At 52.0% G+C, this 13,563-nt stretch overlaps 1 protein-coding gene across 1 annotated transcript in view; it reads right to left on the reverse strand.

Annotated features, from left to right (window-relative positions):
- Positions 1-3,031: 3,031 nt before the first annotated feature.
- SOCS7 (suppressor of cytokine signaling 7) overlaps positions 3,032-13,563 on the reverse strand; it is a 39,596-nt gene continuing 29,064 nt past the window's right edge. The window contains exons 9-11 of the mRNA XM_077779150.1: positions 12,704-12,839; positions 12,144-12,294; positions 3,032-8,765 (exon numbers count right to left, since the gene is read on the reverse strand). Of these exons, the coding sequence (XP_077635276.1) occupies positions 12,174-12,294; positions 12,704-12,839 (257 nt within the window). The 3' untranslated portion in view covers positions 3,032-8,765; positions 12,144-12,173. The remainder of the gene's footprint in view (positions 8,766-12,143; positions 12,295-12,703; positions 12,840-13,563) is intronic.

Here is a 13,563-nt window from a genome sequence, read left to right on the forward strand (position 1 = left end):
ACCTGTTCCCACCTCCAGCTCCTTCCCCCCCCCCCCACCAGCCTGACCCTCCGGCAACCTTCCCTCCCTCCATTCCACTCCTCACTGCAGCCTCCAGCGACAGCGCTGAAGTCTTCCTGTTTCCTTCTGCTTTAGCGAAGGCACAAAGCTCTCAGCCCTTCTCTTCAAAAAGCCTCTAATAATGATAATAATTAGTGCCTGTGGCTATTTATTGAGTGAAGAAGCACCAGGCATTTTACATGCAACATCTCATTTACTCACTCATAAGGTAAGTAAAAATACTCTCCCTCTTTTCAAGACTAAGAAAGCATAAATAGGCTTCCAAGGTCACATGACTAGCAAGTGGCGGAGCCCATGTTCAAATGCTGGCAGGGTCCTCCCTAAGAGTGTTAACAAGTTGGTGTAGGCATGGAGGAGGCAGATGACCCATCAGATGCATCTTGTCCACTATTCTTACCTCCCCCCCCATACCTGACCCCTTGAGATTCTAAGTGGGGGGTGGGAGGCCTCCGTCTCAGGGTGAGTGTGAAGTTTAAAAAACTTTTGATTCGGGCTCTCAAACCCTTGCTCGGGCTGAGCAGCACTGCACCCTATCTTATCGCTTCTCCTTCGCACTCCACAAGGCCTTCTGGGTTCTCTCCTACCCCATGTTGCTGCCGGTGTGAATTTCCGTTCTGGTACGGTTGTCCCCGCCCCAGTTCAGGACCAAAGGTGAGTCCAGCCCAGAGGACCTTCCCCACTGCTACCTCCACTTCCGGCCTGGCTGTCTTTGACCCTCTCCCTTGTTTGCAGCAGATGTTCTTGTGGGCGTCTCTTGGTGGGCTGGTGCAGCCCTGGGCTGGGGGGGTGGGAGACAGAGCAGTGAACAAGACATAGAACCCACTGTCCACATGTAATAAGAGTTCATGCATAAGAGTCCACATGCAATAAGTGTCATGACCAGAGCACAGCCTGTGTGGCAGCGGGAGAAGAGACAGCCTTGAATGTCAAGTTGAGGAGTTAAGATTTTCTTCTCTAGGATGAGTCATTGCGGATTTTAATCCAAGGAAGGGACTTGAACACATCTTTTCTTTGGAAGGACTTTTTAGTTTATTTTTTTATTTTTTAAAGTTGTTTTTTTTTTTTTTTTTTTTTTATTTTTGGGGGGGGGGNGGGAAAAACAGTGCGAATAGGGAAGGGGCAGAGAGAGGGAGTTAGAGAATCTGAAGCAGGCTCCGGGCTCCGAGCTGTCAGCACAGAGCCCGACGTGGGGCTCGAACTCACAAATCGTGAGATCGTGACCTGAGCTGAATTCGAATGCTTAACTGACTGAGCCACCCAGGCGCCCCTGGAAGGACTTTTTAGAGGAGAGGCAGGAAGCAGAAAGGCCAGCTGGGAGATTCCTGGACTTGCCCCTGGTAAGAAAAAGGGGATTGAAAATTGGGGCATGACAATGGAGGGCAGAGCACGATGAAGTCTGAAGCCACAGCTTACATGGGGATCAGTGGGTAGGATTAGATTGGTCAAAATTCATGTTGAAAATCTCTCGGGAAGGGGCCCCTCTAAAGGCCAGCGTAACTCAGCTAATGCCTCTTCAGAGCTGGAGTCAACGCCCGTGCCTTTGGCTGAGCGCCAGATGAGAAGCGTTGGTCTCCAGAACCCATGTGGTGCAAACAGGCACTAGAACCATCGTGCGCAAGATGCTCCTGAGAGACTGGAGAGAATCAAGACAGAAAACTCACTCTTCCCACTTCCTCCTCCTCAGGGGACACCCAGTAGGAGGAGGAGAAGGGAAATTCTTGCACGGTCACCACTTGCCACGTACTTGTAATTGGATTCTAGTCAGGCAGGTGCACGAGGGGGCACCACTAACAGGTGAGATGGAACAGCTTTAGTGACCCCTTTTGGGGTAAAGAGGATGGTAGGGGGTCATTTTTTATTTGGGGATTACTATTACCAGAAGAATGCCTTTCCTTCTCTGGGCATCGCCCAAGTCGGAGGCTCTATCTCTCCTAACAAATAAGTCATTACTAGCATGAACGATGTTGGGTGGAAGTGATGAAAACCTACGCCTCTACTTTGAAGAAATGCACCCTAACTCTCTTTACTGACGGGGTCACCAAAGACTCCTTGTGATGGACAACTGTGTCCAAACGGCAGCCAGTAGAGCGTTTGAATTGCTGGTTCTGAGCTAAGCATTCTCCCTTGTAGCGCTGTTCACATTTCGTTGCTTGGAGCACCTTTCCTTCCAAAAGGGCAGAAAACTTTAATGGGGAATTCATGCTATCATAGAACGGCTGTCAGAATTGAGACACCGTTTCCTCCTAACACGACCCATGACTGGGGCAAGTGGGGGTTCCCAGACTCCCCCATGAGGCACTTCTAACCAGTCCTATGAAAACACAACTCCGAACTGGGCTTCAACTCACAGGCTTCCTGCTCTCAAGATGCAGAGAAATCGCAGAAACTTCCCCTCGATGTGCCAAGGTGGCACAGTGGCCCTGAGTGGGGCACTTAGAGAGGGATTAGGAGGGAAAGTGAAAAGGGGAGTTTCCAATGGCTCCAAGTATGCGTGTGTCCATCAGAGAAACATTCTGTTCCTTTTCTCTCCAAAGAGCGCAGCTCAAGAGAGATGGGGCTGGAAAAGCACGAGGGATGCAGGTTAAACTCTCGAGAAACCTTGACTGCCAGCCTGGAGGAAGACACTGAGACTGACCGCCAGGGGAAACATGAACTCTCCCTAGCGACAGCCCTGCACCACTGCTCAGCAACCAAAAGGCCACGGGCACTTGGCCCCAGAAAACGCTCTGGAATTCTCCTGCACGTGCTAGGGAAGGAAAAAGCAGCATTGAGCGATGGCCATCGGTCTGGGGAAATTTCCAACATCGCTAGTTCTGACAAGACCAGTTTGGGATCCGTGCGGCTCGGCTGGTACCATGGAGGGCCCCCATCGCCAGCGGTGGGTCATGTGAGCCTACGGGGCTGGGGGTGGTGTAAGGAGGCACCGGAGACAGCAGAAAGATCGACAGACGCGAACCCAAATCACACGAAGTAATTTCTAAACATTTTTATTTCAAATCTCTTTTCACCCCTCCCCAAAAAGACATGGGTCAGTACAGCAATCATAAAAAGGAGATACAAACACAAGAGTCAAATGTCTCCCGCACTGACACTTACAAAAACTGGGAGTTGTACATGGGGTTTCCAAACAGGACCTGCAGCAGCTACTAACATCCCTTTATAAGAGTCAAACATGCCTATTAATACAGTATATACAGACACCCCGTTCTGGAACTAATCTACAGGGACATCCCAACACCCACCCGTCTATCCCCAGAAAAATACCAAAACACACCCAAAGTGCATTTGTTTATATCAAAACATCTTTCCCTTTTCCCACCCCACCCGCAGACCCTCCCGCCCGTTTAAGATTGGCCTGCAAGTCTATTTTAACCATTTAGTAATTTTTTATCATTTATGAAAATAAATTATACAGCAACTATTTTAATAAATTAAGCACAAAAAGGGGGAGGAGAGGAGGACAACTAAAGGGGGAAGACAAAAGCCAGGCCACGCTTTGGCTTGGAGGAGGGCAGGGGTGGCAAACAGGACAGGGTGGTTGCAGGGATGCGGCTCCCCTTCTAGGAAAACTGGCAACCACCCTGCGCCCAGAATGACACCCCTCTTCATGGAGTTTCTTAAAAACAACCAAAAACTGTACAGCGGTGGCTGTGCCACAGGCAGCACCAGTGCGGGCGCTCCGACGACCGGCCTGCCCACAGCGCGGTGCCTGGATCATGTTTGTCCCTCGGGAGAGGCTCTGGGCCGAACGGCGAGGGGCAGGTCCCTGTTCAAGGGAGCACCAGGGATGGAGTTACCCAGACCAGCCTTCCTGCCCCACCCGGGCTGGGCGGGCAGTGAGTGAGCATCCCGGCTTCAGGGCAAGAGTGTCCTAAGTTCTCCCCACACTCTCTCCCCAGGAGCCCCGGCTGCAGTCCAGCTGCAACCAGACATTCCGCGTCTTCCCGCCACGGCCCGGCTGCTTTTCACCTGCCCCTTCATGCCTCCTGGCGCCGGGGAGGGAGCGGGGAGGGCGGCTCCGGGTACCCTCTAACCAAGATGAGATGAAATGAGCATGAAGGCAAGTCACAGACTCCGCGTGCAGGGCTGGCTTCCCAGAGGTAGACGGGAGGGGAAGGGAGGGGAGAAGGGGTACAGGGGACGGCACGGGAAGTGGGGAGCAACTGGGCCAGCACCTCCCAGGAAGGGCAAGAAGCGATGGAAAGGACAAAGACAGTATGGAATCTGTATGTAAAGAAAGGTCTTTCCCTGGCAGATTAGACGATAGTTTAAATACAATTCCTTACTCGGTGTTTCTAACTGCAGCACCTGAGTCCGCAGTGCCTCCGTCTCTACGGTCCACACCCCACTCACTCCTCCTGATGCTCGCTCTCCAGCTTCTCAAGGCCCCCCTGTCCTTTTGTGCAGAGTACGAAGGCTCCGATGGCAAAACAGGATAGGTCAATGGGGACAGGCAGACTCGGCTTTGCCTTCTTGAGCTTTCTTTGAGGCCCACTAATCCTACAGCTATCACGGGGGGAGGGAGCCACGCTTTGCTTTCTTTCTTTCTTTTTTTTTTTCTTTTTTTTCTTTTTTAATAAAAAAGATTTTACTCCCCAGGAGCAAATAAATCATTTTGAACTACTGATAAACACTGCTGCAGTGAAAAGAAAGATGGCTACATGTATGCAATAGCACAGATTCAGTGTAAGAACAGCTGTGTTGACAATCAGAGATAAAAAATCATTTATCCATTCCCCCTTTCCCACAAACCAAACCAAGAGGATTCCCATAGGGAAAATGTCTAACTCAAAAGCTCCTCCCTTAGGGACAGGGGGCGTGTCATTCTCTTAAACGTGATAAACAAATGGCAGGTCTCCCCACAATGGAGGTGCCCTCAACACCCCAACTGGTGGCAAGACCTCAGCAAATGAAGACACACGCACGGACACAAGTGTGCGCGTGGACACAGACAGACAGACAGACACACACACACAGACTCTCAGACCTCCTACCTGCCGCCCTGGCACCTGGTCCTCCAACCTCAGGGCTCGAGGCCAAGGAGGAGGCAGCAGCAGAAGGGTCTAACCTGAGGGAAAAGCCCCTCCACCCCCATTTCCTGCTGGGACCCAAGGGCTTGGAGCAGCCTGGGGCTGAAAAGGCGGGCACCCCAGGGCAGCCAGCTCGCCTCCAGGCTCTCACATCCAAGCACCGTCCCGGGATGTGCACCGTGTGTTTGCAGCGGTCCCCACGTCACTCCCTACCTTGGTGAGAGCCGACACCATCAGCCCCAGGGAAAGGAAGGACAGGAGGAGCGGAAACCAAGGTGCTGAGCTCCCCGCCTCTCCTCTCCTCTCCGGAGCCTGCGCGCTGCCATCAGCAGCTCGCATTCACTAGATCTAGGCACCGGCTGGCCTGGCTGACAGGCGGGGGCCACCGCCAATGGTCCCAGACTCCCAGCTGTCACCCACTTACCTAGTCCTCCCGGCAAAGCCCACCCTCCTCACTCTGTGTTCCTGCCACAGCATGCGAATTTCAAGTAACAGCAGATTGTAGCAGTAGTTGTCACTAGCTCACGGCGGTTCATACCTGTCCTGAGGAAGGTGACAGTAGGTCAACCACTAACAAGTAAGGGTCACATGATCAAGGACCCATCCACAACTTAGAAATCAATGGTGGGTCCCTAGAGGTGAGAACCTTTTCCAGTTTGTGACTTTAAGATATAACCATCAGAAAGGAAGGAGTTCCGTCTGTGGACTGCCTTCCAAGGAGCACAACACAGAGCTTGCAAAGGACGAGTGCGCCCAGCCTGGAGCGACGAGGGGACGTGCTGGTAACAGGCCAGCCGCTCCTGCTCCCTCTCTGCTCTCTGACCAGGCCAGTCCCTCAGCCGGCCGCCCCACTCCCGCCTCTTCCTCCCCCTCGTCTCCTGATGGAGTTCGTCTCCTCTGCTGAGGAGGAAGGGGCTACAGCCTGGGCCGTGACTGGCGCAGGAACATGTCATGGACACAGGTACACACTACCCTTTCCCAGGAGAAGGAAGGATGGTGGTGAGGCTGGGTCATGCCTCCTCAGCTGGTTTGGTTCTAGACCTGACACTCTGAATCCTCCCGTGGAAACCCCTGGCACCACAAGGGGGAGCACCCAGACTGCACAGAGGGCGGTGAGGCCGCTGGCCGTGGGCAGGAAACAGCTGACTTCCAGCTTTGGGTTCTGCTTCCCCATCACAAGCCCTCAGGACTCAGATCTGCCTGATGCTCGGAAGTTTCCGTGTAAAACGAGAAAGGAGAGATCGTTGCGGCCGCGCGGGCCTGGGACTGCCCACCGCTCAGCACACACCCAGCAGATTCCCACGTCCACGCTTCCATTCATGTGTTTCCTGCCTCACCGTCCTCCCCTCGCCCAGGACCCAGCGCCTGGCCACCACAGAGCTCTCCCAGACCACCTGGTCTACCCTGATCGCACCCATTTGAATTTCTTTCAAGATAGCACTTGATTCTTCTGCCCCACTGAGTCATTCTCCAATAGCTTCGTGGACAGCAGTCACTTAAAAGCTCCCTTAGGCCACACATCACATCTTTCCCCTCTTGTGTTTTCCACACTATCTAGCCCAGAGCCAGGCAAACACACTAAGACACACTAAAAAAAAAAAAAAAAATTTAAATGATGGGTGGATGAAATGGTATACATACTAAAAAAAAAAATCCCAAAGAGATGCACATCAGCCACTCAAGGATCCCAACGGATTCCAGATATAAGCTCTACTGTTGGGTGGTACTTTCTGCAAGATGGCGAGCTAATCTGCACCCGCAAAGAGGCAAGACTCACAGATGAAGCCAATTTCTGGGATCACGATCTTAACTGGTGGGTAATCCTACTACGGACTCCAAGAAGAGAAGAGGGACCTCATGACAAAACAAAGCTGGGCTGTGTCTATACTACAAGCTCACTTCGTGGGCCACCCCTTTACCCACAGGGAACAATGCAAGTATCCCTCCCTTTTCCACTACAAGGAGGAAGACTGGCCATTCCATGCAAGACGTAAGGCAGAAGGCCAACACTTCTAGATGAGACAGTCCTATAAATTACCAAGACACCGGGGCCTCACCCCCAAACCATCAGGAAACCACAAACCCGACAACATTATCATGAGATGAGGCAGATATAAGCACAGGGAAACCAAAAAAGGCAGTCTAATGGAATATTACTATAAAGAGCGCTAAAGACCAAAACAGCTCAATTTTCTCATCTTAATAGCAAACGTCTCCCCAGAGTAACTCTATAGAAAAGCAAACTCATAATATCGTTATGATTTGACAATGGCCTGCTTCGGGGGAAAAAACCAAAGACCACTGGAAAGCACTGGAGTTCTTCTCCCTCCTCCTCCTCCACTTCTACCTGGAAAGTGGGCAACTCCCAAATCAGCATCTGTCACACTTCCCAATGAAGGGGAGGCCGGGGGGGGAGGGGGGCGGTGGCGGTGGCAAACAGGATCTGACTCACGAAAATGCTTGGGTTGCTAGAAAAGACACAGGCAAATAAAAAAGCTCTTACTACCTCCCATCCCAGAAGTGGGACAACAGTGATAAACCTAAATCCATGAGATGTAATGCTCTCCTCTCTGATTCAAAAACGTCCCGTTAAGGCTGAAACACTGGAGAGCGTCTTCTCGAAAGAGCACAAGTACAAAGCTTCACTTCTCACCATCCTCCCTGTTCCCTCTCTCACTAGCTGACAGACATACAGAGGGAAGTACCACTGACTCCTACGTCATGGGTACAGCTTGCCATTGAGAATCTGGAAGTACGCTCCATTAACTTGAGCAGCTCATGATTAGAGCTCTCAATGGCTCAGGTGATGAGAAAATCTGTTGCCTTGACAGCTGGCACAGGCAACAGGAACGACCTTACCACGATCCGGGTGAAAAGTACAGTCATCTCCAGGGGAGGGGTGGAGGGTGGCGGGTGGAGGAAGAATGGGACTGGCTTGAGGTCACAGAACTCAGCAATTCAGTAAGACAAAATGAGCACAGCTTCTATGAGAGGTGATTCTGAAATCAGGTTCCTAAACCTTAAAAGGAAAGGATGTGAGGAGTCCCTACTTCCCCCTGCAGAGGCCGTTTGCCGGGTTTTGTTGGGTTGTCTTCTATCGAGACCGCCCACCCTCCTTTCTTTCCTGCTCCTGCCGAGGCTACCCATGCTTCAGGGGAAGCAGATTCTCATCCCTCAGAAACTCCCAGCTTGATCTACACTCTGACTCCTCCTCTCTCCTTCTTCAAGGTCGATGGTGAGCATCGCACTCTGCCTTTGGCACCAGCTGAGTGACCGTCCCCGGCAATCCCTCCTCCTCTCCCGTCCCCTGGACCCGTCTCGCCCTTGGTGCCACTTCCAGTCCGATGGGCACAAACCCCAGCTGCCTTTAAAGGAAGTTTTCCATACCGAGAAACGCAAAAATCCAAAACAAAACTTCTAAAAAAAGGAACAGTGTTGAGACTTCTTCCAGTTTTCCAAGGAGTGCGTCCAGTTCCAGGATAGCGCAGGGGCTGGACATGAAGGGGGGCCCCGCTCTAGGAGCAGGGCTGTGTGCTTCTTCCAAGCCCCAGGGCGGCGAGGGGAGCCAGTGTCTGCGCAGAGGATCTCTGCCCTTCCAGTTCCCTCCTCCTTCCTCACTCCCCTCCATGGCAGCTTCATTTGGTTCTTCAAAACTGGAGCTTGGCAACCAAATGCCTAGGTGAAAAAAGGAAAAACTCAGAGCAGCCCACTGGAGTGGAACCAAGATGGAGAGCAGCCCAGCCACGGGAGGGGAGAAGTACAGCTCAGGGGAGACCTGGACAACCAATGGCTCCCACCAGCACGGCTGCCAGCTCAGGAAGCCGCAACGGCCTTTGCTGGGGACACCTGAGCGGCCTACGGCTTGGATGCTCAAAAAAGGTCCTAAAATAACTAATAAACAGATTCTATCACATTGCCTAACTTCTCCCTCTCCTTTTCCCTTACCTTTTAATTTTCCACCCACATTTCCCCCACTCCTTTCCTGAGGCTTATCAGCTCCAGGGACTAGAAAGTAAACGAAAGAAAAAACTGAGCCCCTGGAGGAACCCCTGGTGAGCCCGGCTAGGAAAAAGCCAGGGGTCGCAGCCGCTGCTGGCTACTAAGGAGGACTGACGTATCATCACAAATGTCCACGCGGCTCCTACCGTCTGACCTAAGGAGAGCACTGTTCCAGCTGCTCCTGTCTGACTCCGAGCACGCCGACGTGAAACTCCCCAGCAAGCACGGACCAAGAGGCCCATGCAGAACTCCCGAATTAAAATCAGCCTGACCCACAAGTAGTCACAGGGCCAAATTTCAGAAAACAGAGCTGTCTCCCTTCAGGAGCAGTGGTCCTTCCCTTTTTCCAAGGGGCCCTAAGGTCTAAATCAGGAGGGGGTACGGCACGACACTAACTCTCTGCCACGGGCAACAGTCCTTGTGTCACACCCAGCACAGAGACCCTGGGGGCTCAGGTCAATCCTTTGCCAATGCATGACTGCCCCCTCCCCCCCATACTCACAACAAATGGCTACCTCTGGCCTGCGCCGTATCAGATCAAGCCCCTTCCCATCTCAGGGCCTTTATGCTTATCGGACCCCTTGCTCAGAATGCTCTGCTCCCAGATCCTCTTCTGACTCCCTGATATTCAGATCTCAGCTGAAAAGCATACCTCCTCCCAGGGGCCCTTCCCGATCATCCAAACCTAAGTGCCATTCTTCCACCACTAATCACCAAACTCCACCAAGTTTTACTCCTCGTAACATGTACAGTCGACTGAAAGCAGCCTATTCACTTATTTACATGTTTGCTGTCTGTCTTTCCCTATGAGAACTGCAGCTCAGTGAGGTCAGGGCCATGGACTATCTCGCCCAGCACTCTCTTCTCAACCTACCCTGGGTACTTAACAAGTAGACAGAGAGCTGCTAAATGCATAAACAAATGGGGGGGATCACTAACACCTCTGGAAAACCATTCCACCTTCGGACCTCTCTGTTAAAACGGTTCTTCTAGGGGCGCCTGGGTGGCTCAGTCAGTTAAGCATCCGACTTCGGCTCAGGTCATGATCTCACGGTTTGTGAGTTCGAACCCCACATCGGGGTCTGTGCTGACAGCTTGGAGCGGGGAGCCTGCTTCAGATTCTGTCTCCCTCTCTCTCTGTCGCTCCCCCGCTTGCACTCTGTCTCTCTCTCAAGAATAAACAAACATAAAAAGTAAATTTAAAAAACCCAACAAACGGTTCTTCTAAAGTTGGACTGGAGTCTAACTCCTTGTAACTTACATCCACCGTGGCCCCTGTCCTGTCCCTGGAGCCACAGAGACTAAGCTCAACCACTCTTCCTTCGTATTTCTTTCAGCCAGCAAGCCCTTCTCAGCTCGAAGCTTCTCTGCTTCATGTTAACCACGTATTCCCCCATATGATGAAGTCTGGAGCCCTCCACCATCCTGAGCCCACCTCTGAATGTGCTGTGAGGGTTCCTCCCGAGGCACAGCACCTACAGAGGTGGTGCCCTGACTAAAGGGTCCTAATGACCCCACCAGGATGCCGCTGTGCAGGCGGACCTCCCTGGTTCCCTCCTGCCTTCCCTTCCTAATCTCGCTTACAAAGCCACCAAGCAGAGAAACGCCCCCAGACATCAGAGCATTTTGATGTTGTAGGAGTCGCCTCCAAGAGCATACAACTTCGTACAATTGAAGACATGACAAGAGGCTGTACACCCAGGCCAGGACGCTTTCAGTTCAAGCTGCGCGGCCTCCCAGAGTAACCATTTCTTGATCTTTCTTCTTTCATTCCTTCTCCCCTTGTTAATCTTTACTAGCCCAGCCCACATGCTTTCCAATGGCACAGGCTCAGGGATGCCCAGAGGTAAGAGGAGACACACAGCTGGGTTCACCTTGGCCATGGCCCAGGAAAACCCGCCAGTCGTCACACTCTCCAGTTATAAAGGGAGCAGAGAGGGGCGCCTGGGTGGTTCAGTCGGCTAAGCGTCCGACTTCGGCTCAGCTCATGACCTCACAGTTCGTGGGTTCGAGCCCTACGTCGGGCTCTGTGCTGACAGCTAGCTCAGAGCCTGGCGCCTGTTTCAGATTCTGTATCTCCCTCTCTCTCTGACTCTCCCGTTCATGCTGTCTCTCTCAGGAATAAATTTAAAAAAAAAAAAGAGAGAGAGAGAGCAGAGAGCATGGGAAGATAAAGGCTCCCCTGGCTCAAAGGCTGTCACTCTGAAGGTTTCTCCCCTAGTCTGCTGTGTGTGGGAGATGGCACTGGGGAACAGAGAAGCTTGGTGCTTCAAGAGGACACTCTACACAATAAAGGGGCAAATGGGGGTTACTGGACCCAGACCACTGGAATGTGATATCTTGCATGTAATCCACACCACCCCAATCACATCTCTTTGGCAATTTTGTTCTCATCGCTACCTTTCAATGCTCATGTGAATGTAATTTAAAAGACTAATTAGCATTCATCTGCACAAACCAGTATTCCAAGATTATTTTACGGGGAAAATAAATGAATAGAAATCAGTTAATGTAGGGAAAGGAGAATAGCCACTTAGAGAAATGAATTCCTTGGCTAATTCACTTATTCTTTTCAATAATTTACTTTTCAGGTCCTGATGGAAATCTAAGTAGAAGAGTGAGCTTTTTTCCCTTGCCCTCACATTCCAAGTCACGAGACATGGGAGTTCTCGCGGAAGGGTAAGCCTGCTGCAATTAAAGTCTTGTTTGCCTTCCCTTCGATGAAGCTTTCCTCCCCTCCAGCTTCCTGTCTTACATGTCATTTGTGCAACAGCAGAGAGAATGGCCAAAGTATGAGAGAAGGCCGCACACTTAGCTACACTTGTGTGCCCTCCTCCTGATTTATATTCAGTGATTAGTGTGCATGTTGCTTGTCAAATACTCTTTAAGCCTCTCACGTCTATCTGTTCTTCTCCCATTTGGCATATGTGCCCCCGTGGGGACTCCATCATCAGATCCGGTGACTCTGTGGGCAGATGTCTGAATCGGCAGTATACACATGGGGAGTGGTGGAAGGGGCGAGGCCCCCAGGACACTGAGACAGAGAGCTCATACCCTTGGTGGCGCCCAGCAGGGGGGCCCTCGCTACGTGGAGGGTTCGACCTCTTGCCTCTGTTTGGAAATGAGCTGCGCTTCCTTTAGAGACAGGTACACCTCTTCCTGAGGATCATAGTAGTAGAACTTTCGGATATAAGAGATCAGAGGTCTGTGAACACAAGAGGGATACAAATAAGGGGTTATTCACAAAGATCATAAACAAAGACCACCTTTGTTCAATTCTTCCTTCTTCTTCAAGCCCTACACGGCTGAGACTACACAAAAAACTCTGTCGACCTAAGAAAATTCCCACTTTCTCACTTATGATAGTTCTGTCTCCCTCCCTCTTACCACCTCCACTCTACTCTTCGTAGCGCCTGCAGAAGGGAGGCTGACCCACACGCACACACCTTCCTCCCTTCTGGCTGCCGGGTGACATTTTCAGAGCCGGGTGCTAAGACACGTGAGAAGCGAAAGGGCGATGCCTGTGAACACCGGCGGCGTGATCAACCGGAGGCCTCCCTAACAGTTACAACCAACCCTCTGTCCCCGCCCTGCCCCCAGAGACCCCTCTGTACTTAGGCAGTGGGAGATCCGGGATGTGATCTATCCGGACGAGCTGTCGGATTCGGAATCTGCAAAGGTGCTGGAGGGATTTGACATTGCTGAATCGAGACACCGGATACAGCAGCTGGACTGGCGTTGGCGGCAGACCTTCAGGAACAAAAACCAAGAGGCCCATTCAGAGGGAACACCGCCGCTAACTACAACCGCCTCGGGAAGAGAATCCAGGGAAGGGAAGCGGGGCTGCTTTACAGTTCACATGTGTGTTCTGTGCAAAAGCTCCCTTCCACAAAGAACCTATTTCCATTGTCAGAAGTATTCCCACTGTGTTTCACTCAAGGGACTCTATTCGTCTCCACCAAGGGCCCCCCAAGCATTACTCTTAACAGCTGAGAGTCCCGCTCTTCAGAATAGTCCGGTGAAAAGTGCCAAGGCAGAGACCCGACTTGGAGCCAGGTGGCCAATCCCAGGCCTGCGGCTCTCAGTGAAGGGCAAGGACCAAAGCATCCCTGCGAGGAACGGGAGACCCCTGTGCAGCACAGCCAGCAGCATCCTGAAGGGGATGACTCTGGCTGCTCAGAGGGGCCCCCCGCCAATTCCAGCTAAGAGGCTGGTAAGCGTAAGCGAAAGGCAACGGCGGGGATCAAAGTTTATAAGCCTCTCACTCCTGTCACTGACTTCAAGTCAGGACAAGCAGGTTGAACCNCTCCACCCTTCCTGCTCCTGAAATTTTAGCCTGGGTCCAGGAACAGGAAAAAAAAAAAAGATGATGCCTGGGGCGCCTGGGTGGCTCAGTCGGTTAAGCGTCCGACTTCAGCTCAGGTCACGATCTTGCGGTTCGTGGGTTCGAGCCCCACGTCGGGCTCTGTGCTGA

The sequence above is a fragment of the Crocuta crocuta genome, unplaced genomic scaffold (assembly GCF_008692635.1).
Source record: "Crocuta crocuta isolate KB4526 unplaced genomic scaffold, BGI_CrCroc_1.0 scaffold68, whole genome shotgun sequence".
NCBI lineage: Eukaryota > Metazoa > Chordata > Mammalia > Carnivora > Hyaenidae > Crocuta > Crocuta crocuta.